At 33.7% G+C, this 22,417-nt stretch overlaps 1 protein-coding gene across 6 annotated transcripts in view; it reads left to right on the forward strand.

Moving 5' to 3' along the window:
- Positions 1 to 15,882, forward strand: part of Mgat4c (MGAT4 family member C) — a 675,471-nt gene extending 659,589 nt beyond the window's left edge. For all 6 annotated transcript variants that reach the window (XM_076553844.1, XM_076553845.1, XM_076553843.1 and 3 more), the window contains 3 exons: positions 6,372 to 6,524; positions 12,124 to 12,271; positions 14,322 to 15,882. In XM_076553844.1, the coding sequence (XP_076409959.1) occupies positions 6,378 to 6,524; positions 12,124 to 12,271; positions 14,322 to 15,463 (1,437 nt within the window). In that variant the 5' untranslated portion in view covers positions 6,372 to 6,377 and the 3' untranslated portion in view covers positions 15,464 to 15,882. The remainder of the gene's footprint in view (positions 1 to 6,371; positions 6,525 to 12,123; positions 12,272 to 14,321) is intronic.
- Positions 15,883 to 22,417: the final 6,535 nt, after the last annotated feature.

Here is a 22,417-nt window from a genome sequence, read left to right on the forward strand (position 1 = left end):
AATTAATGACTCAACAATATAACATTGGTTTTATTGAATAGAATAGAGCATTCCTAAAATCTTTATGAGGATTATATGCTTACATGTAGATATACTTATATCATGTACATACAGATATATATTGTCTATAAAGGTGCATACAAATTGTCCTAATTAACTAGATATTCTGCATCCAGCAAATTTGAGCATAGAAGCTCATCAAGGATTTTGGATAATGTCCAGAAAGCATAATTACTTTTAAATTGTGCTTGATTCCTATTCCCCCCTTTATAATGTCAGTTGTACAAATATAATTTGTAAGATGAATTGCTAGATGGTCTTAGTAATAAAAAAAAAACCTGGAGCCAGATAGTGGAGTGAAAACTGAATAATTAGAGGAATAGAACAAGTCAAACCACAAATTCTTACCACTAGGAAATCCTCAGCCCAATAAAGAGCTACTTCTTGTATACTCATGCCTATATACCTTTCTATGCCCTGTCATCTTACTTCCTCTCTCTGCCCAGCTCTATCACTTCCTGTCTGTCTGTATAGGTCTCAAGACCTCTATGGTTAACTAGTGCTGGGATTAATAGCATGTGCCACCACACCTGGCTCTGTTCCCAGTGTGGCCTTGAACTCACAGAGGTCCAGATGGATCCCTGTCTCCCAAGTGCTAGGATTACAGGTGCGTGCTACCACTGCCTGGCCTCTATGTTTAATATAGTGGCTGGATTTTTCCTCTGATCCCCAGATAAGCTTTATTGGAGTGCACAAATAAAATATCACCGTGATATTTAATAACCTATTTTATCCAGGTTATCTGAAAAAATGTCAGTCATGTCACAAGTTCTCAGTGTGAGGTTACAGCAGTTTAAAGGCTGGAGATCTAAAAGGGATTACACTCCACAGCTGTGGAATTTATGTTTACTACCTCTTACAGCATGCAATTAGCAAAATATAGAGGCAAGCTTTTACAAGTCCACAGTGAGTTAGTTTGACAACCATCTTTCCTTGTGATCATTTGATTCTCATTTGCAAATGTGCAGGGTTAGGCCAGCCAGCCTCTAGGAAGAAGCACTTTCTTATCTTGTCGGAATCAGACAGTCATCATCTGAGTTGGTTGCTCAGATATCCTGAGCCGCTGTCTAGAAACTGGTTGCAGCACCTTAGGCTTCCTTACTTCATGCAAACATTGCAGGAACAGCTGAAGCTTTTCTGTCTGCAGTCCAAGAGTCTGTGTGCTTCTGCCATCTGCATTGTGAGTGAAATTATTTGGCCTGCATAATCATCAGTGGTCTCAAAGACTGTGTGTCAAACTGGCACATCCTATTTCAGTCACTGTGTACCGCACTCTACTGGGTCTCTGACTTCTCTGCATGTGCCTGATAGACATGCCCACGGCACAGCAGGAAGAGATGCAGCCAAGTTCTCTGGAAAACACATCAGCATCCTCACTTTGAGCCTTGCTTTACGTTCCTCCTTGTTATTATTTTGACAAGGAACTAATTCATTGTTATCAGTGCTATTATCAAATGTAGAAGAAATGCAGTTACCAAAACACAGAGCAATCTGGCTATTTCTCCTCAAAGAAAGCACTGTTCGAACACAGGATGAGAGAACTGCAATTTGGATTTCAAAATCTATTTAGGCCTCGACTTTCCCTGACACCCAAATTCTCCTCACTCCTCTTCAGAGTCCCCTGTCTACTTCTCATGGAGTAGAAAGTCCAAATATACTAGTAGTGAAAAAATAAATAAAACACGTTTGAAGAGATGTAGTTGAAGTTTTCTCCGGTCCTGCCCAGCCCCATGGACCCCGCAGCCACTTATAAAATAATCACTCAGAAGCTTATATTAATTAAAACTGCTCAGCCATTAGCTCAGGCCTACCACTGAAGAGCTCTTACATTTAAACTCAGCCTATTTCTGTTAATCTATATGTTGCCACATGTTCTGTGGCTTTACCTGTGTGCCATTACAGGCTGTTCCCTGGATGGGCTGCTTACCCAGCCTTCCTCTACCTAGAATTCTCCTTGTCTGCTTAACCCACCTATACTTCCTGACTAGCTGCTGGCTAAGCAGCATTTTATTAAACCAGTGTACAAAAGCATTTTCCACAGCAAAGAGACTTTGGATACCTATGCTACTTCATGCAGAAAAAGACAAAAAGGCATATTCTGGGTTCGGCATGTATATTTTTGATCCACACATCCTGGGACCTAGATGGGACAGAAAGCTGATTTCTGTGCTCTGTCAGGGCTGGATGATGGTCCTGCTTCTGCTTTGTTATTTTGAACTGAGATTTCTTGATTTATTCCCAATGAGAAATCAGAGACCGTTACAGAGCACCCCTTAAGGTCACTGACAGACCTCCACAGAAATCCCCACATAACATTCAAATCTAGAGTGGTCCTTGGGTGTCACAATGCCTGTGATGTCATTTCAAGTTTAGGAGCAGGTATGCAAAGATGATTTATCACCTTCAGAAGATAATTCAAATCATCATAATACTAATTGCATTCTTCTACATTAGCCAAATATGTGATATTTAATATATGGGAAGAGCTAGTGGGAAGGGACATGGATGGAGCTGAAGACAAAAAAGGGAAAAGGGGAAGTAATGTAGTTATATTTCAATATTAAAAGTATATTTAAAAAATAAAAGAAAAAAATATGAGTATTTTTTCAAGTATTGTCACTATACCAGGAAATAAATTTTAGTAAGATATTTTTGCATATTGAGCAAAAACACTGCTTAAGACACAAAGACATTATTATGATTGAAAATTATATTATCAATGCATGTTCATTTATTTACAACTATATATCAAAAATTTAGTTTAACACTACAAGACTGTGTGGGGTGAGGTGTTAAGTATGCTTTATTAAATGTGGTGTGTTTTCCTATTAGTAGATGAGGGGTGAATGATATCAACTTGCTGTCTATTTATACACAGCCTCTCTATGAGGAATGATCTTTTGGCGTCTACCCAAATATAAAGTCTGAGTTCAGAGTGCACCTCAGGCCATCAGAAATTTCTATTCTGCTGGACTCAGCTGGGTTTTATCTCTTCATTGCTCTTCATCAAGTTTCTACCATACCATGATAACCACTAATAGGTCAATGGATGCGATTTTCTCCTCCTTGGATGGATCATTTTCAATTAGTGTTTAGAATCCAATAGAAAAGATATTTATATATTATATATGCTTGGTTAACCAAAGCACATAAATATTTCTAATAGAAATAACTAATTTGGGTTTTCTAAATTCTCTGTTTAAAAGCAAAAAGAATATTTAAATGGTGATGACTTGAGACAATATAAATTTCCCTAGTGTAGAACACACACCAATACTTATAATTTCCAAGAATTTTCTTATTTGTACATTTTGCTAGTATGATATTTGGCTATTTTCCTCGTTTGTAAGATGAAAAATCTAACAAGATTTCACTTTTAGCATTAGGTCTTCTAGAGGAAGAAAGTTGTTCACTATGTAATATAACAATATCTTGTTCACAATTGTAGCATTTGGTATTGTAAAGTGATAATTATGCCATTTCTTTCTTTTGTTGCTTATATTCAACTGCATTTAAATCAACCTAGCAAACCATGGTTCCTTGTCTTTCTTGATTACTCTATTTTGTTCATCCCATTGTCACTAGCCTTTGTAAATGACTTCAGTTTTTTGTATGTTTTGTTGTGCAGCTTAAACTTAGGGTTCACACTGTGTGAGGGGGTGCACATACACATGTGGGAATGTATGTGCATATGCAAGAATCTTTTGTTTTAAAATATAAGCTGTCCATTTGCATTTATTGATATTACTGATATGTTATTCAAAACTGTTAGCAAAATAATATTCTATTACATAAAATTATTAAATATATTTCCTATATAATTGTTTTTAGGATTTTTAATTTGCCTAATTGGTATTTAGAAGCCTTGATATTTTGTTTAAGTAGTTAGTGTTTTCTAATGTTTTTAGTTATGATATTAGTGCCATTTTATTCTCTTTATTTCCATACCTATAATGTTTCCTTTAATTTGTGTTCTTTAACTCATACTAGTTCTCTATAGTGTGTAGATGTATATAAAAAGAAAGGTGACCTTTGCTTACAGTTCAGGATATACAGTTCATCATAGCAGGAAGGCATGATAATAAAGTGGTTCAGACCTAGTCTGTAGAAGTCTATGGCAACCCCTGTTGTATCTTGTCCATTCAGGAAGCAGAGCTCAGTCAGGACCAGAACATGGTCCTACTCATTTTTAAATGGCATCTTGTTCTCCCACCAGTATATCCCATCAAGCTATGCTTACAGCATTCTAAGGCTCTTCTAACACACTTCTCCCACTTCTCCAAACTCTTCCACACAATCCAGTTTTAACTGATTATATTTTTGCATTTTTGTAACATATAGTTTTCACATACAGCTCTTATACTATATCCCTTACATCTCTTTAAAAATAAAACCTGTAATTCAATATCAAAATGATTCAAGTGATCAACAGTAGTCTGTTTCTTGATAAACTTTCCAACTAAACCCTGGGTGCTGTGTTCAAATAGGAATAGATAACTTTAAGAGATTTTTGATTCAAATTGAAAGATAAAGAAATATTTAACAAGCCTGTAAGTCAAACAGTCCATTTATATTAGGAATAAAGACAGATTGGATTTGATTAGCAATAAATGAAGAAAGACAATAATAAAGCATTTCTTTTCAAGATAATAGAGGAAATTTTAAAGAGCTCTTTACCAGGAAGATGCTTGTGACCACAGTAAGAAATAAGCGCTACATTTCTAATTTTCTTAAACAACCAAAACACTAGACTAGCACCTATGAAGCAGTGTCTTCAGACATTGGTATCAAACAGAATTGAGTAATAAACTTTGATTTAAAAAAGAAACAAATATAGTGGTGATATTAGCCACCCACTAACAGTTTCTAATCTATGGCCCAAGGAGACATTACCCAAGTGTGAATTTCTTGAGCTGACTAGGTGGAGAAGAATTTACAAGCAGATGCAAGAGAAAGGAGAGACCTAATGAGAGAGTAACCTCCAAGACAGACACACAGAAAGACAGCCCCAGGGGTCTGCAATGAGATTTCTTTTATTGACCTGGTATTTTTAACAGTTCCTATTTTTGAAGGAACTAAAGGGGGAGGGGGCTATTGATCACAATAAAGTAACAGTTTAAGTTAGCAACAATATACATTTTCTCAAACATTAATAGTATATCTCAAACTTTGGCTACCTTTTAAGACATTAGCCCTAACTGTATTTTGATGGTTGGCATCACTTGAACCCTGACTTACAATTACTCTCAATTCTTTTAAGAATGGCAAAAGTCACCACTGTAACTTTAGAACAATTAAAAAATATGGATTATGTTTGGTAACTGCCTCCCATGAACCTTTACTACTTACTATATTCAAGCTATTATTTCCTGTTTTAATAGTGAGGGTAGGAAATCAGCTCTTGTTGTATATGGCAAGGCTACATCCAGAACCATAAGACACATTTAACTTAGACTTTTAGTGTTTCCATAGTCATCAGACTGTTCCTAAAATCTTTCTTTCAAAGTTCCTGAATCACATTCACTTCCAAACACTGCTTTCATTTCAAAACTGTTTCAGAGTTGGACTTCCATCCTAACTCACCCAATCTTATGGTATTTGCTTGATTTTATGACTTTCATGTAGACACTCTTAGGCTTTTTATTGATACAGTGCAGTGCAGTACAATATAACACAACCAAAACCAAGCCCTGCTCTTCAGCTCCCATCATCTTATATTATGAAGAGGAACTCCACTATAACATTGGTTTTAATTACATGTGTCATACTCAATAATTACGGAATTGGAAGTACTTAGACATGTCAAGTTAGAAGCTGGAAAGTATTCTGAGGAAACGATGCCCATTCTAACAAACCATTAATATTTCATTAGGTATTCTAAAAGTGAGATGTAGAGAATTTAAACTTTGGCAAATTTTACATTAGCTTTGAGTTATAGATTTATTGCTACCCTGGCTTCATGTTGCTGTCTTCTTCCACCCCTCATATTTTTTATTTTAATGAGATTCTGTAATTCCAAGTAATGAAATTGTATTAGATTGGAAAAACACATTGTATTAAAATATAGGTTATATTTTACTTCTTAGAGAGTAAATTGTTCAAAAAATGTTTTGTTTCCTTTCTTCTATATTAATCCACTTGCTGTCTTTATAATTAACCCTGAGAATGTAGATATATATGATGCATTGATAAATGCTAATATTATGTATGAACTTTGAAATGAAATTTTAGCTCAAATATTTGAATGATGAGATTATAATATTCACACTGTAAATTAATTGCTAGTAATTTTTTTTACCTCTTTTCCACAGGAGAAGATGTTTAAATTTTATCAAATGAAATATATTTTTCAAATGCTGGATAAAATGAGATGCTTGCGAAAGCGTTCTACAGTGTCTTTCTTGGGAGTTCTTGTTGTTTTTCTTCTATTCATGAACTTGTACATTGAAGATAGCTATGTTCTGGTAAGTTTTGGAGACATTATTTTTAGTTCAAAAAACATTTTCAGTGAACTTTGTGTCAGTCTGCTTGTACCCCAACCTTGATATAACAGAGAGTATTCATATGAGTAGAATTATTTATGCATATATCCTAAATGTATACTTTTAGCCATATAATGTCAACACTGAGCCTGTTTTACTCTGGTTTATTTTTTTCTTAAATACTAGATGGTGGCTGATACACACACACATATACATATATAGTCATATATTACATTATAAAAATTTTGATATATTATATATATCATATATACAGATAGTATATACTAATTTCATATATATTAAAATATTAAAATCATTGAACTTTAATGTGAAATGTATAGACTTAACAAATTTTTCTTGATAACATTATTTCTACCCTCCCTATTTTACAACTTACTATTGAAATTTTCTTGAAAATAATACCCTTTATTTTGCCACTTATCAATATTATTATTAAAATTTTGTTTTCTTATTTTTCTTGTTATTTAAAAAATTATACATAAATGTATTTTGATCATATTCTCCCCCTCCCCTGAATCCTTCAAAATCCTTTCCTTCTTCTTAGATAGCCAAATTAAAGTTCTTTAAAAAACAAACAAATTTTCTATAATATTATTGACAACCTCAAAATAGTATTTATTAACTAGGTTGTATTAGACATAATTATCTAGTCCCAATGTGTAATATATTTTTGTATTTGGAACAACAAATATATTTATATCATAAAGGTTCTTTAAATTAAAATATACTAGATGTATAATTCAGTAAGAAAAATCTGAAATTGGTGTCTTGGTTTAAGAAGTTTAGTGAAGTCCTCTAAGCATGGTCAAAACGACATCATTTTAATGTATGAAGTTATTATAGATTTTTCTACTAAAGAGTATTGTTTGACTAAAATGTTTCTATTGATATAAAACATATCACTGATTAAATTTGAAAAGCAGTATAAGTGGAGTGGAAAGGTTGTTACTTAGGATTAAATTTGATCACTTTAATTATATAAGTAAATTATATCGAATGTTAAATACATCTTTAATGTTAATTCATTAATGGTATTTTAATTTGTTGATCTGTTTAGTAGATTTGTAGGTAAAACTGTATTTCATGATGAACTTCAGCCCATAAGTCTTTATATGGAGTTACCATATTCTTTCAATCAATAATGTTAAATTTCATAAAAACTATATTTCAAGAAGGCTGACAATATGTCTCAGTGTTTAAGAGTTCTTAATGATAATTCAGAGGACTCAGAATTATATTTCCAGCACCCACACTGTGGCTCACAAACCGTTGAAACTCCAGTTCCTGGAAATTTAATGCCTTCTTCCGTACTCCAATGCCATTTGCATATTTGCACTGCACATCAATTTATGTAGGCACACACAAATACAATAAAAAAAAATCATTTAAAATTATTTACTTTATTTTTAAATCATATAATTACAATATTCCCCCTTACATCTCCCCTAAAAACTCCCCCAAATACCCATTTTAGCTTTCTTTCAAATTCTGATCCTGTCCTGTTTTTAATTGCTGTTATGGACACTTGCACCTGTGTACACATGCACACACACACACACACACACACACACACACACACACACACATGTGCGTGCCCCATTTGGTAATGGGTAACCAGTTAGTGTTCTTTTTTTTTCTTTTTCTCCAGAAGACTATTTCTCCTGTTCTCTGCATTATTTAGTTGTCTGTAGTTCTTTGGGTAGAATTGAGACCTAGTGGGTTTTTCCCCATCCACACTAGCATATCTATTGTTATTGTCCTTGTTCAGCACAAGTTTTGGCAATCATGTTGGTGAGACTTTATTAGTGTAGCTTGTGATATTCCTAGAAGACAGAATTTTATGGCAAACTCCATTTTCCCCTCTGGATCTTAAAGAGTTTCCACCACCTCTTCCACAACAGGTCCCTAAGGCTTAGGTATAGAAATTGTGTCCTTATCCAGCTATGATGCCTATGAACCACTGCTATGACAGGCATGAGGCAGAACCCCAAACATACAATAGTGACATGCATAGCTTTGTGGCAAACAAGAGCTCTATAATTGGACTTAAGACCCACTTGATATAAGGAAATCATACCTAATAGTGGAAACCTAGCCTCCTGCCCAGGGCCAGTGAATTCATGGATCTTGGAAGAGAACCATCACTATAGAAAACCAGCATGATCCCCAACTACATTCTCAATATCTGTCTTTATACCCAGAGATAAGCATGCTTCTTACCCCTCATCAAGAAAACTTCTCTTTGCAACACACAGAGATCACTACAGAAAATCACAACCAATCAAAATGCAGAGTTGAGTAACCCAATTTATACAACTTCTACACAAATAAATCTTATTTTATAATATGCACTTCTTAAATGTGAATATTTATTGAAAACTGTCTCTGGTAATAAAATACAATATAGTTTCTGCTTAACACTTTTCCTCTTTCCTCTTTCATTTTATTTTTCATAAGCTTATCTCTCTTGGGTTTTTATCTTGCCTCCATAATGTCATAGTGCATACAATTTTCTAAGCATAAACTGCAGTGTCTTTCTCTTGTATTGCTGAAACAATACTTGTAATTCTGAGAAATCAGATGAACAGAATTAGTAGTCTCTAGAGTTATTTACCACATTCAATTCTCTTTTTGATAGAAATATTATTTGTGGTTTGAAACTATAGGCATATTAATGTCTTGGTATATTTGTTTTAGTTTTAGAAAGATAAGTGACTTTCAGTCGGAAGGGAAACATAACTCAGTGGACGAGACAAATACTTTACAAGGAAAACTAAGTGGCAGAGACATTGCATGCCCAATCAACATAGCCTCTCAGCTGTGAGCATCTTCAAAGTAGCCACCAGGGTATATATTTAGACTGTAGTGAGTCCATTGAATTGTATTACCATCCAGAAAATGATTGTCATAAAGCTTTGCCTTATTACCGAGACACACACTATAGCATAGTTACTGCAGAAAAGAAGGCATCCAGGGAGCCTGGATGTTCAGTCAGTCGCCTCTGAAAGCAGCCAACCAGACAGGCTCAGGTGAAAGTTACATTTTTATTGATGCTAAAAGTATTAGGAAGCTTGTTCTTGAGAACTGAATTAATTACTTCTATATCAGTTCTGTTTCATTTTATATTCTGCTACGTCCTTCAACCAAAATGAATATATTCCATTTTATCAGAGAAAAGGTCCAGACTTTTACATGCTCAGGAAAGAATTTTTAAAAATAACACTCAGTATCTTATGGTTTCTTTAGCATGTAACCTCATGTAATAACAGAATATAAAAATGTATACAGTGTAGAGACAACTGTGGGTTTGTAGAAATGTCTTTTAATATTGATATACACTATTACATTATTGTTGAATTAATCTATGTGATAATTTGTAGTTACTTTGTAGCAATTCTAAATTGTATGTTTAATACATTAATTAAATACATATACCTGTTGATCTAGAGAAATAGATAAAATTATTTATGCATGAGAGAGTTAGGATAATCAGAATTCAGTGAATATTCAAATAATATTTTTTAAAGAAATTTTTATTTAATCTTGTATTGCTGATATTTCAGATGTATATTGCTTTTGAACATGATAAATATCGTATAAACCTTGTTAAAATGTCTTTGTTCAAATTGTTAAAATGATATAAAACATAGAAATATGTTAGCACAGACAGAATAAATTTCATGATAATACTTAAATATTTGAAAGATTGTAGGATTGAATTTCCTTCATTTAATTGTATAGCCCATAGTTAAGAATTCTTAGCTCTCCTGTTATATTCCAGTAATTCTTTTTTTATCCTATGAAAAACATGTGCCCATGGATTTTAAAGTTTAATTATGTTTTTCCCCTTTGAGTCAGTAACTAAGTATTCAGTGCTCTAATCAAGGTAAAACTTGTGTCTGAATCTTATCCAATCTTTTAGAGTAGATTTAATTAAAGTTTTATTGACCACAGATAAGTACTCAAGGCAAAATTTATTTAAAAAATTTACTTTTTCTATAGTCTTAGTGGCTTGCACTTGACACATAAGTTGCTACCACAAGCACTAGAAATGTATCTACTTAACAACACACAGTGAAGTGGACAACTTACCAAAAAGAAACATGGCTTCCCAATCAGATTCTCTCAAAATATGTGGTAGGAAATTACAGTATATATGACCAAAAAATAATCTAATAAGGTATGGCCAATAATAACTTCATCAGATCATCAAAATCTGCCATTGAACTTGTATCAAAGCTTAGAGAAAGCAAAAGCAAATAATGACTAACAGGACATAGTTAACCTGAATTTGAAATTTTTCTTAAATGTAAGTACTTCTGTTGATGTAATGACACAAAATTCCACCGCCAAAACATTAATTGTAATGAATATAAATAATCTTAATTTATTATCTTAGCCAAAACATCAAACAAAAACAAGTATTCACATGTGCATATATACACACAGAGAGAAAGACGACAATAAGAAAGATGAGATGCCAACAAGATCTCCACTCATTCTGACTAGGCACAAATGTACTCTAATTGATGCTATTGGAGGACATATTTAGATGAGCAATTTTATGTCAAAAGGATGATGGCTATCCGTTCTCAACAATTTGAAATTATGTGGCTGTCTTAGTCAATGATCTATTACTATGAAAAGACACCATGACCACAGCAATTCTCTTAAAGGAAAGAATTTCATTGGGTCTGGCTTGCAGGCTTAGAGGTTTAGTCGATTGCCATCAGAGCAGGAAGCATGGTTTCATTCAGGGTGTCATGGTGCTGGAGATGTAGCTAGGAGTTCTACAACCCAATCTCCTGGTAACAGACACAGTGACAGTGGAACTGCCTTGAGCATTTGAAACCTCAAAGCCCACTCTCAGTGATACATTTAGTCCAACAAGTCCACACTTACTCCTAAAGGCCACACCTCCTAATAGTGTCAATGCCTATGAGCAAATGGGGGTTACTTTCATTCAATCCACCACAATGGCCTTATAAGATCATCTGTAAATGAGTCAATAAAACTTTGTAACAAATCTCTCCTAATCTAAATTGTTTATTTATAGTTAACACTTCCTACCCTTTCCTTAAATGTTATAATCAATACCTTTTTTTTCATTTGAAAGCCATTGTAGAAGGGTAAGTAGATTAATATGGTTCAAATTCTGAGGAATCTGGAAGGAAATAACCTCAGGTGAAAGCTGCAAACTGATCATCATCAAATTTTATGTTTTGAAAATTTCAGAATTTTAAAGTGTTGGCAATGGGGATTTTCAAGTAAGGATCGATTTGCTGAAAAATAGAACAATAGTTCATGCTATAGAAAAACAAATGGGTTTCAAAATAATGATTAAATGTGAGAAAGTTTAAAGCAGAAGCTAAAGGTAAGAAATCAGGTCAATGTTAATGACCTTGTGATTATGGGCTAATAATTGAGATTTACACACATTTACAAAGTGTGACTTTCTAAATAGTCACACTAGACATATCTCCATTGTGTAAGTAGATAGTCACCTAATCTGTGGCCACTTATTGTTTATTAATTTTGCCTGTACATTTTTTGAATTTAGGAAGGTGACAAGCAGCTCATAAGAGAAACATCCACACATCAACTTAATTCTGAACGTTATGTCCACACATTCAAGGATTTATCTAACTTCTCAGGAACCATAAATGTCACCTATCGCTACCTAGCTGCAACACCTTTACAGAGAAAGCGTAAGTATCCCTAATTATTTTTAATAAAAATTTCATTAAACACTGAAATTTGCATAAAAATAATGATAATTTGTTATGTTTCTTTAGCAAAAGATTAAGAGATTAGTGATATCTATAGCTTAAGAAAGATCCAACATTCTTTAAACTTTGCAAAAGCTTTCTGACCCAGTAAATGTTAACATACCAAATTTTAATTAAAAGCATTTAAAAAATTATTATAAGGCCATAAAAGAGATAAATAATTATCCATTGACTTTAAAATCAGAAACTTAACTTGAAAATATTTCTATGTTGTTTCCTTTCCAATCTTTGATAGTTTGGTTTTATAATTTTTTTTTATTTTTTTTAATACTTTTATAACATTATAACAAAAATTTGCATTTATCCTGATACAATATTTCTTGTGTTGCAATTTATAGTTAATTAGCAGTTTTGTGTACTTTAAGTATTCATTTTCTTTTTTTTTTAGTAAATTTAGTAATTTTGAATGTGATTTTGATAGTGTACTATTTTATAAAGGGTTATCATAGATTATCATAAGCTAGGAGATTTTTTTTATTGTCTCATGGTTCTGGTTGCCAGAAGTTGAGATTTAATTACTGGCACTCTCATAAACATTATGATTGTTCCAATGATTTGTCATCTTAAAATTCGAGTTGAGGAGGATTCAGGAAGACAGCAAAGTTTTACTCAAGCCAATATGAAAAAGATTTTCTTATTGGGAAAAAATACAAACATTCAAAATGTAGATCTCCTTTAAGTGGCTTCTGTGTGGTCTGGGTTTTAAAAGAGTAGAATTAAAAGCACAAAGAATGAAGTTTCATCCAGCATGTGGTTACCACTGCAGATTGGCAGGAACACAACAGATTGTTAACTGGGTGTCAGTGACTTACATTATACATCCCAGATAGGAATGGCAGAAGAGAGGAATGACATTTGCTGGGCTTGTTATACATACCTATTGTATCAGGAAAAGGCCCATATTAACTCCCTAAGCTTTACACATATGAAGATATTTGTTTTCACCCAATGGTTATTAAGAAATTTTATTGAATCTTCATGATATAAAATTAGACTTTAGAAAGATGATAATGCTTGTCAGGGGTAGACAGTATGCACTTGGGAATATTTTTTACCCTAAAAATATCCAGTTCTTGCTTTTTTACTTAAATCTAAGAAAACTTTTTCCAATGAATATCAGTGCAAAATATCTTTCAAAACAAATGGCACAGTAAATTCATAGCTTGGAACCATGTGTTTGGGGAGTGATACGATTATTTTTTTTTAAATAAATTCTATGAAACTTTATTTTTTATAAGACATATCAGGCAAATTTCAAAATACAACTATGAAGTCTGCCTATTAATTCTTTGAGTAAAGATAGTGATGTGATATGGAAACTGAAATATACAGTCTCTGGAAATTTTGTAGATGATTTAAATAAATGCCCAGTCTTTTTTCTTTCTCACTACTTGAGTCTAGCTTGCAAGCCTTAACTATAAAATTCCCTTTACTTTTGTACATACTATTTATTATTTTTTACACTGTTCATTTGTTTTCATCTTGTTTTGGTTTTTGAGTCAAAGTGAATACCAAACTATGCTCAAACTCAGGGCAGTCCTTCCGGCTCCATCATCCAATTGCTAAGACTATAGATGTGAAGTGCTGTGCCTGACTTGTTTGTAAATATGTTTGTATCTAAACTTCTGTCTCTCTTTTATAATGGTAATATATAGGGATATTAAGATAGAGAATATTTTAGAATACTTTCATTTTCATAATTCAAAAACAATATTGATAAGGTACATATTAGATTGCTCAAGAGATATAATTTGTATTTCATGTACATAATGTACATAAAACACTGTAGCCCTTGATAAACGAGTTTAATACTCTAATCTTAAAATGTTCAATACATAATCATCTACTAGATTTACTAACTATAATTGCAGGCCTAAAGAAAGTAAATCTTGGTTATTTGATTCCTATTGTTACATTATTCGAAACCTATTAACATTTTATTTGTCTTCCTCTGATTTATTTTGCTCAGGATATCTCACAATTGGACTCTCATCAGTGAAACGGAAAAAGGGAAACTATTTACTTGAGACAATAAAATCAATTTTTGAACAGTCCAGCTATGAGGAATTAAAGGAAATTTCAGTAGTGGTGCATCTAGCAGACTTTAATTCATCCTGGCGTGACATGATGGTCCAAGATATTATGCAGAAATTTGCCCATCACATTATTGCAGGAAGATTAATTGTTATACATGCTCCTGAAGAATATTATCCAGTTTTGGATGGTCTTAAAAGAAATTACAATGACCCAGAAGATAGAGTCAGATTTCGCTCCAAGCAAAATGTAGACTATGCATTTCTGCTTAATTTTTGTGCCAATACTTCAGACTATTATGTAATGCTTGAAGATGATGTTCGGTGTTCCAAAAATTTTTTAACTGCGATCAAAAAAGTCATTGCATCCTTAGAAGGAACGTACTGGGTAACTCTTGAATTCTCAAAGCTTGGCTACATTGGTAAACTCTATCATTCTCATGATCTCCCACGTCTGGCCCATTTTTTATTAATGTTTTATCAAGAAATGCCTTGTGATTGGCTATTGACTCATTTCCGAGGTCTACTGGCTCAGAAAAACGTGATCCGGTTTAAACCTTCTCTCTTTCAGCACATGGGCTATTACTCATCCTATAAAGGAACTGAGAATAAACTGAAGGATGATGACTTTGAAGAGGAGTCATTCGACATCCCCGATAACCCTCCCGCAAGTCTCTACACCAACATGAACGTCTTTGAAAACTATGAAGCAAGCAAGGCTTATAGCAGTGTCGATGAGTACTTCTGGGGAAAGCCACCTTCAATAGGAGATACATTTGTCATTATATTTGAAAATCCAATTACAATTAAAAAAATTAAAGTGAATACGGGAACAGAAGACAGACAGAACGACATTTTGCACCATGGAGCTCTAGATGTTGGGGAAAAACTTACGTTAAGCAAACAAATAAGACAATGCGATACTTATTTAAGACTGGGGGACTTCAAAAACGGAAACTTTGAAATGTCAGATGTGAATCAAAAAATTCCGTTTGACATACACTGCATGAGAATATGCGTTACCAAAACACAAAAAGAATGGCTGATAATTCGGAGTATCAGCATTTGGACTTCCTAGCCAAATTGTCAGTACACTGAGTTTCTGAAGCAGGTCTTCCTGTTTCAGGTTTCCTATCTTCCTCTTTTGCTACGTTTGTCTTTTGGAAGGCAACCCATGGATGTGATGGGTCACAGAAAAAGCTGATCATCTCAGCAGTTTTTATTGCAGTTTCACTACACACACCCTTGTATTTTTGTTTTCACTTTTGAGGTTGAATATCATTCTGTAGCTCAAGCTGCTGTCATTCATATATTTCAATGTTCATAGCTCCACGATTTTAACCAATAGTCAAAAAGAGTGATGTGAATAATTTAAAATGAGAAAATTCTTTTCTTGGATGATAATTAAAACACAGTTGCCAACTGTACACACTTATTCATGAATTGATAATTCATTATATGATGAGACAGCTTCTCATTAAAGAATCTCTGAGAATATGCAGTTGGTTGCAATCATAAACTGGGATATTTTTCTTGGGAATTTAGTCTCTCACTGACTGCTGTATTTCTACAATTAATACCTCCTCATAGATGTGGTATCTTTACAACAGACTATTTTGTGTAAGTAGGGCTGTGGGAAAGTAGAGGTAAAACTCATCCTTTCTCTGGTTATTTCTATGAAAATGAACACTGCTCATTGTTTTAAAACATTTAATTGAGCACTTGTTGATAAATTTTCTGTGGGAAGAAGTACATTCCTAACTTCCCATTGGAAAAAAAAGGAAGTCAAGCTCAGTATTTTAAGGTTGCATTGGATACCTGTAATTAACAGACAAAGAGATATGGCCTGTGGTTAGTCCTTTTGTCCAAACAGTTTCCGTATATGAAGAAAATTGAAATTGATTTTATAATTTTTGTATTAAAATTCATGTGATTGAAATTGTTGTAATTTATCATATTTGGGAAAGATTAAATGGCTGTCTTATATGCAAGAAAGGTAAAATCTGCAGAAACTAGTTTACTTTTGTTTTGTTTTCCTGTAGCTAATGGGCTATTACTTCAAATAACAAATGAAGGAATTCTTTTGTTTGTTTGTTCTGATTAACAGACAACACTCGACTATCTGTGGAGATCTCTCCTACCAGAACTTATGGTTTCTGTTTCCTTCTTTCCTTCCTTCCTTCCTTCCTTCCTTCCTTCCTTCCTTCCTTCCTTCCTTCCTTCCTTCCTTCCTCCCTTCCTCCCTTCCTTCTCTTTCTTCTTTCCTGTATGTATGCATTTATTTATTTAACATTTATTTGTTTGTTCCTATGTGTCTATGTATGCCACTTCTGGTCAGTGACTGCAGAAGCCAGAAGAGGGTTTTAGATACCATGGAACTCAAGTTACAGGTCACTGTGAGATATCTTATGTGGATGCTGGGAGCCAAACCAGTGTCCTTTGTAAGAGCAGGAAGTGCTCTTAACCACCAAACCACCATTGAATTAGTGTCTGCCCCATGTCTTATTTAGATTTCAGGTAATATGCTAGACTACCTTGAATTAGATAACAAAACTGCTCCACAAAGCATATTACCATGCTGTGTGATGATTGTAAACTGTTTTAATTGATGATTTTGTGCTACCTGCATACAAATAGTAATCAAATTTTGTTGAGGGTTGGTCAGTTGTCTCCATCTTTCCATAAAAGAAATTCAAGACACCACAATGTGTTCAAACATGTTAGTGTTTCAGTATGTACTCAGTGGTCACCCTATTCACAGTTTGATAAGTAAGCAAATGAAGTGGTTTATAATGAGAAATATAGGATATCTCATATGTCTGTGCTCATGGGAAAAAAATGAAATACAGGTTAATATGTATATATATGACAATACTCTCACACACATACATACATGTGTGTGTGTCTCTCTCTGTGTGTGTATGTGTATATAATGTGTGTGTCTGTGTGCGTGTTGTGTAAAAATATATTTATGATACTAAAAAAAGAAAAAAGAAAAAAAGGACAATTGTGTCTGCTATTCTTTCTATTCTAAAATACAAATCTAACACTTATATAGTCCAAAAGAGATTAGATTGTTTTTATTTTATTTGCTCTGTTAAGAACAATTAAATGAGAAAATCAGACTGAGTCAGAAGTTTTGTAGTTTTCTTATTATATCCAGTATTGCACACCTTGTTGCCCACATTTCTTACAGTGTAGAGGAGAGGCTAGCCTTTTTTGAACATGTGAATACTAGTTATTTATAGCATATTTAAAATTTAAACCACTAAGAAAGTATAAACACTGGCATAAAACATCTGAATTTTTTATTAAATAGTAACTGACAAACACTTAAAAATATTGGTTTTCTGATTTTTTAAAAAACTGATTGGCTATATAGTGTTTCACATGGACCTCAGAACTCACAGTATCATTTTTTTTCTGCATTTCTGGTGATTTAGAGTACACAGTTGTATTCCAATTTCATGAAACATTAAAATCAGGAACGATTATTTGCTGTGAACTAGAAGCTTGTACACATTGACCTGCAAGTGTGATTCCAAAAACCATCTATGGTTCTATATAACTTTCTGAAAAATGCTTTAGTAAAGATTGATGAGAGTAAGAGGTTGTGGTTGGAGGCCTGCTGGGGAACTACAAATGTGAATATGACCAAAAGAAGTCATATTTTATCTTAAATTCCCTTCATTACTGAAAGCTTATCATTGGATAAGCTACAATCACCCAGAGAGGTTTGTTTATATGTTTTCTTTATAACTTGTGCCTGGGTTAACCTACCTTCTTTCTTGCTTTTATTCTATTGATTTATGTTGATTGTTGTTATTTTATGTGTATCGTGTTTTGTCTGCATGAATGTCTGCTGTGTACTACGTGTGTGCATAGTGTCTGTGGAGTTCAGGAAAAGGAATCAGATCCTCTGGAACTACAGTTACAGATGCTTTTGAGTGACCATGCGGGTCTGGTCACTAAACATATCATCTACAAGAGCATCCAGTGCTCTTAACCACTGAGCCATCTCTTCAGCCTACCGCTTTCTTTCGTTCATGTACATTTAATTTTTAACTTTCTTTCAACATACAAAGTAGTATTTTTCATCGTGGCACTTTTCAAATATATTAAGTTGGTTTTTTTTCCCCTCCCCGTTTGACAGTTATATACCATGGAATTTCATTCAACTAGAGAAAAAAAATACGCAATTGTGAAATTTGCAGGTCAATGGATGGTTCTGAAAAATAATACTTGGTGAAGTGACTCAGACAAGAGTCACATTTCCTCTCTTATAGGAATATAATGATTTATAATGTATTCATGTATGTAAATAAGGGGGTGTGAAGCCTGCTAGACTACCACAAGAAATGACCAACAGGTTAACAGTGTTAATTTTCTAAGTAAAACACTAGCCTTGACAAAGAAAGCTTCAGCAAGGAGGGAAAGGAGGAACAGAGAACCACACATCTCTTTCTCATTTGACTTCATTTGATTTTTTGTGTGTGTGTGTTTAAAACTCATTTAAACCTTTATTTGATTTTCATTGTTTGAGAGCTTCACCTTACATATTACATACTTTATCAACTTCAACCCCTCACTTTCTCCTCTCCAATTCTTGCCCTATCAACTGACATTTTTTTCCCTCTGAACTTTGTGTGCTCTTTTTTTTTAACACACTGAGTCCAGTTTTCACTGCCTGTATTTGTGTGGTGTAGGACAATACACTTTCTACAGCCAGATTCCTAAAGAAAACTCCTCTCTCTCTTCCCCACCAGACATCAGTTACCAATATCTCTTCTTCTAGGCATAGAGCCTCATGAGCCCCTGCCCAACTCCCACTGGGATTTTGAATGGTCTGATCTAGTGGAGGTCTTACGAAGCCAGTCAGAGTTGCTGTGAGTTCACACATTTAATGGCCCTTCCAAGTCCAGTAAATACTTACACTGCAGAGGTCTACTACTTCTGACTCTTGTAATCTTTGCCCCATCTTCCATAACTGACCCTGAACCTTGAGGGAACAGGATAGGATATGGATGTCCCATTAAATCCTCAGCACTCCCCAATTTCTTAATCTCTGCATCTTAGTGAGTTGTGTGCATGCATTAATCACACCGTATTGTAAAATGAAGCTCCTCTAACTACAGTTTTGAGATACACTGTTCTACTGGCACAAAAATCAGAATTTAGAGGTCACTTTATCATTTTGTCCTTTTAACAGTATAATAGTCATTTCTTTCCTAGGTCCTATGACTAAACGAGCTACATGGGTTTGGGTGGAGTTGACTGGACCAGGCCTGGATTCAGTCTTGTGGAGTGGATTTTAATTCAGGTATAAACTGACATTCATGCCACTATTCCTCTGGCAGTCCTATCTTGCCTGTCTGGTTGCTTTTGTAGCTCACAGTTTTCACACCTTGGTAAGATTGATGATTCATTTTCTATCTGGGCAGCAGGCATAGAAATCTTGTAGAACTATGAAAACTAGCCAATACAAAGAAGGCTTTCTGATCAGTAGCATCTCAGATTCCCAATGCCCTATCGCAAAAGTATGTGATGTCTTCAGCAACAAAATTCTGGAGGGTACTAAGGAGCCTGTAATGTTTGGGATGTCTATAAGATACCACTTAGCAACAATTTGAAAAGGGTAACCCATATCTCTAATTGAGTTTTTGTTTGATAATCTATGATGTCTGGGAGAGACACTTTATCCTTATTATAGAACAACTTCATTTAAACTCATTTTGTAACCATATATCTATTTTTGGGAAGCTTCTACAGTAGCAGGTTGTCATGTGGTGTTTTTAAAATCTTCTATGATAAACTCTGACTTCTCATGTTCCTCCATGTTTTAATCCCTGTTCCGTTATTTCCTTTATTCCTTCATACTGCCTAAATACCATTATTCCATTCCCCTTCCTTTGAAGTCTCATGTACCTACTTACTAGTTTCTAGCTCTAATTTAATCTTAAATATAAATATATGTTTATTTATATTTAAAATATCCAACTATGAGAGACAATATGTGGTGTCTGTCTTTCTGGTCTGGATTACTATACTCAGAATACTTATTTCCAGCCTCATACATTTATGTGAAATTTTCAGTTTTTAATAGAAGAATAATATTCAGTTGAATAGATATATAGCAGGTTTTCATCATTCATTCATCCTTTGGTGAACATCTGTATATTTTCCATTTCCTGGATATTGTGAATAAAGCAACAATTAACATTGATGTGCAAGTTTCTCCAAAACAGAATATACAGTCATTTCTACTCCTTTGAAATGAAGAAATCTCACAAAAACTTTCCTATGCAACTAAATAAATATTGTATTACAAAGTGCTGATTAAGGTCTAAACAATATTATCAGGTAGGTATAGATTCAAAAATAGTTATTAGGATTATCAATATTCAATCTGTTAAGCTTTATGGGACCATTTTTCTTCACATTGATATGCATGTGCATGTGTGTATGATGTGTGTATATTTAGTTTATATGCACACATACATACACAGATTATTGTCTTTGCTAAAAAAAAAAACCATTGAAAATAATCACAATGTGAAAGGAATAGTTTGATTTTTAATTGTCATGAAAACAAGATGCCAATAGATTTCCAGCACAAATTTGAATACATCTTTAGGTTTTAATAGAAATTTCACAATATACAAATGTTTACTTCGTGCTGTGGCTGGGTCCTGAAAACCTGACTGGGGTGACCAGGAAATGAAGGAAGAACAATTTTACAGACACATATGCAGAAAAGCTAGGATCCAGTGGGTCAAGTCTTCTGGTGAAAATATACCAACAGCGCAGGAACTCAGACCACTTATTTTATTCATCTGAATCAAGGCAGTAGATTTATAACATAGCTGAAAGAGGAAGAGCTATGTTAGCAAATCTTTGTAGGGGGTGTTTGCAAGAGCAAATTCAGGTTGTAGCTATCTAGAGAAAGGCTGTGGTTGATAGATTCTGTACACATTGGTATTAGCTAAAGGTTAATCTTCTTAACATCTGTTCTTGGATGAAAGGTAGGCTTTGCCATTCCCCTGAGCCTCAGGGAAAGCTTGGCCATTTCCATGGGTCTTAGGCATTGCCATCCTTGACATGGACACGACCATAATCATGTTAACAATATACATTCGTTCAGAACTTCATCTACTCCCCACAACTTACCACTAAAGCTCTTTAAGTAAACTCTTCTAATTTTATAAAAATAAAAGCATGTAATAGATCACATCAAAATGTTGAAAATATAGTTTTGGGAAAAAATATTGCTGTTTTAGCAGCAATTACAATGTTGAGTATAAAAACATCCATAATAAGTGTTAATAAAAACACATTATCATTGCAAAACATACTTTTATACAAATTATAAAATAGGTATTGCCCAGGTATGAAAAAATAATTTCAAAACCAGTATGTCATTTAGATCTATTTTCCTTCATACAGTTATAGTTATGAAACTTGTACACTCCATTTATTGGACCAATATTCAGATCATATTATGCTAGTATAGAAAAACTGTACCATATGATACATAAATTAAGCAAAATTTTATGACTTACCTAGCATGAAAAACATCTACTTTTCTAGATAAACCCATTACATCATTCATTCAAAATCTGTCATTTAGGAAATACTTGCCTTCTTTAAAGCATGATTCCAAGGAGTAACAAATGGTTCCTAGCACCCTCTAACAAATAAAACTATAATTTCCTATCTTTTTCTACTACTGTTCCCTTTAATTTAAAAGTTAGTGTATTTATTTTAATACAATTGAATAATAGCCAACACCTCAATTTTATAACTATGTTATTTATTGGTTAATATTTTACAACTCTATGTATTTTCAATCAATTTTGCCGTTTTTAAGGCAATATTAGGTCAGGAGTCCTCTGACACGTTTCTATTGTAGATCTTGACCTTGTGTTTTATTACAGCCTCCACGTATTTGTGGACCTACCTTTCTCTTCCTAAGTGATATAGACACTGCAAAAGTTTCCTGCTTATATGAGTTTATAACCATATTCATCAGTTA

This window comes from Peromyscus maniculatus, chromosome 18 (genome assembly GCF_049852395.1).
Source record: "Peromyscus maniculatus bairdii isolate BWxNUB_F1_BW_parent chromosome 18, HU_Pman_BW_mat_3.1, whole genome shotgun sequence".
NCBI classification, from domain to species: domain Eukaryota; kingdom Metazoa; phylum Chordata; class Mammalia; order Rodentia; family Cricetidae; genus Peromyscus; species Peromyscus maniculatus.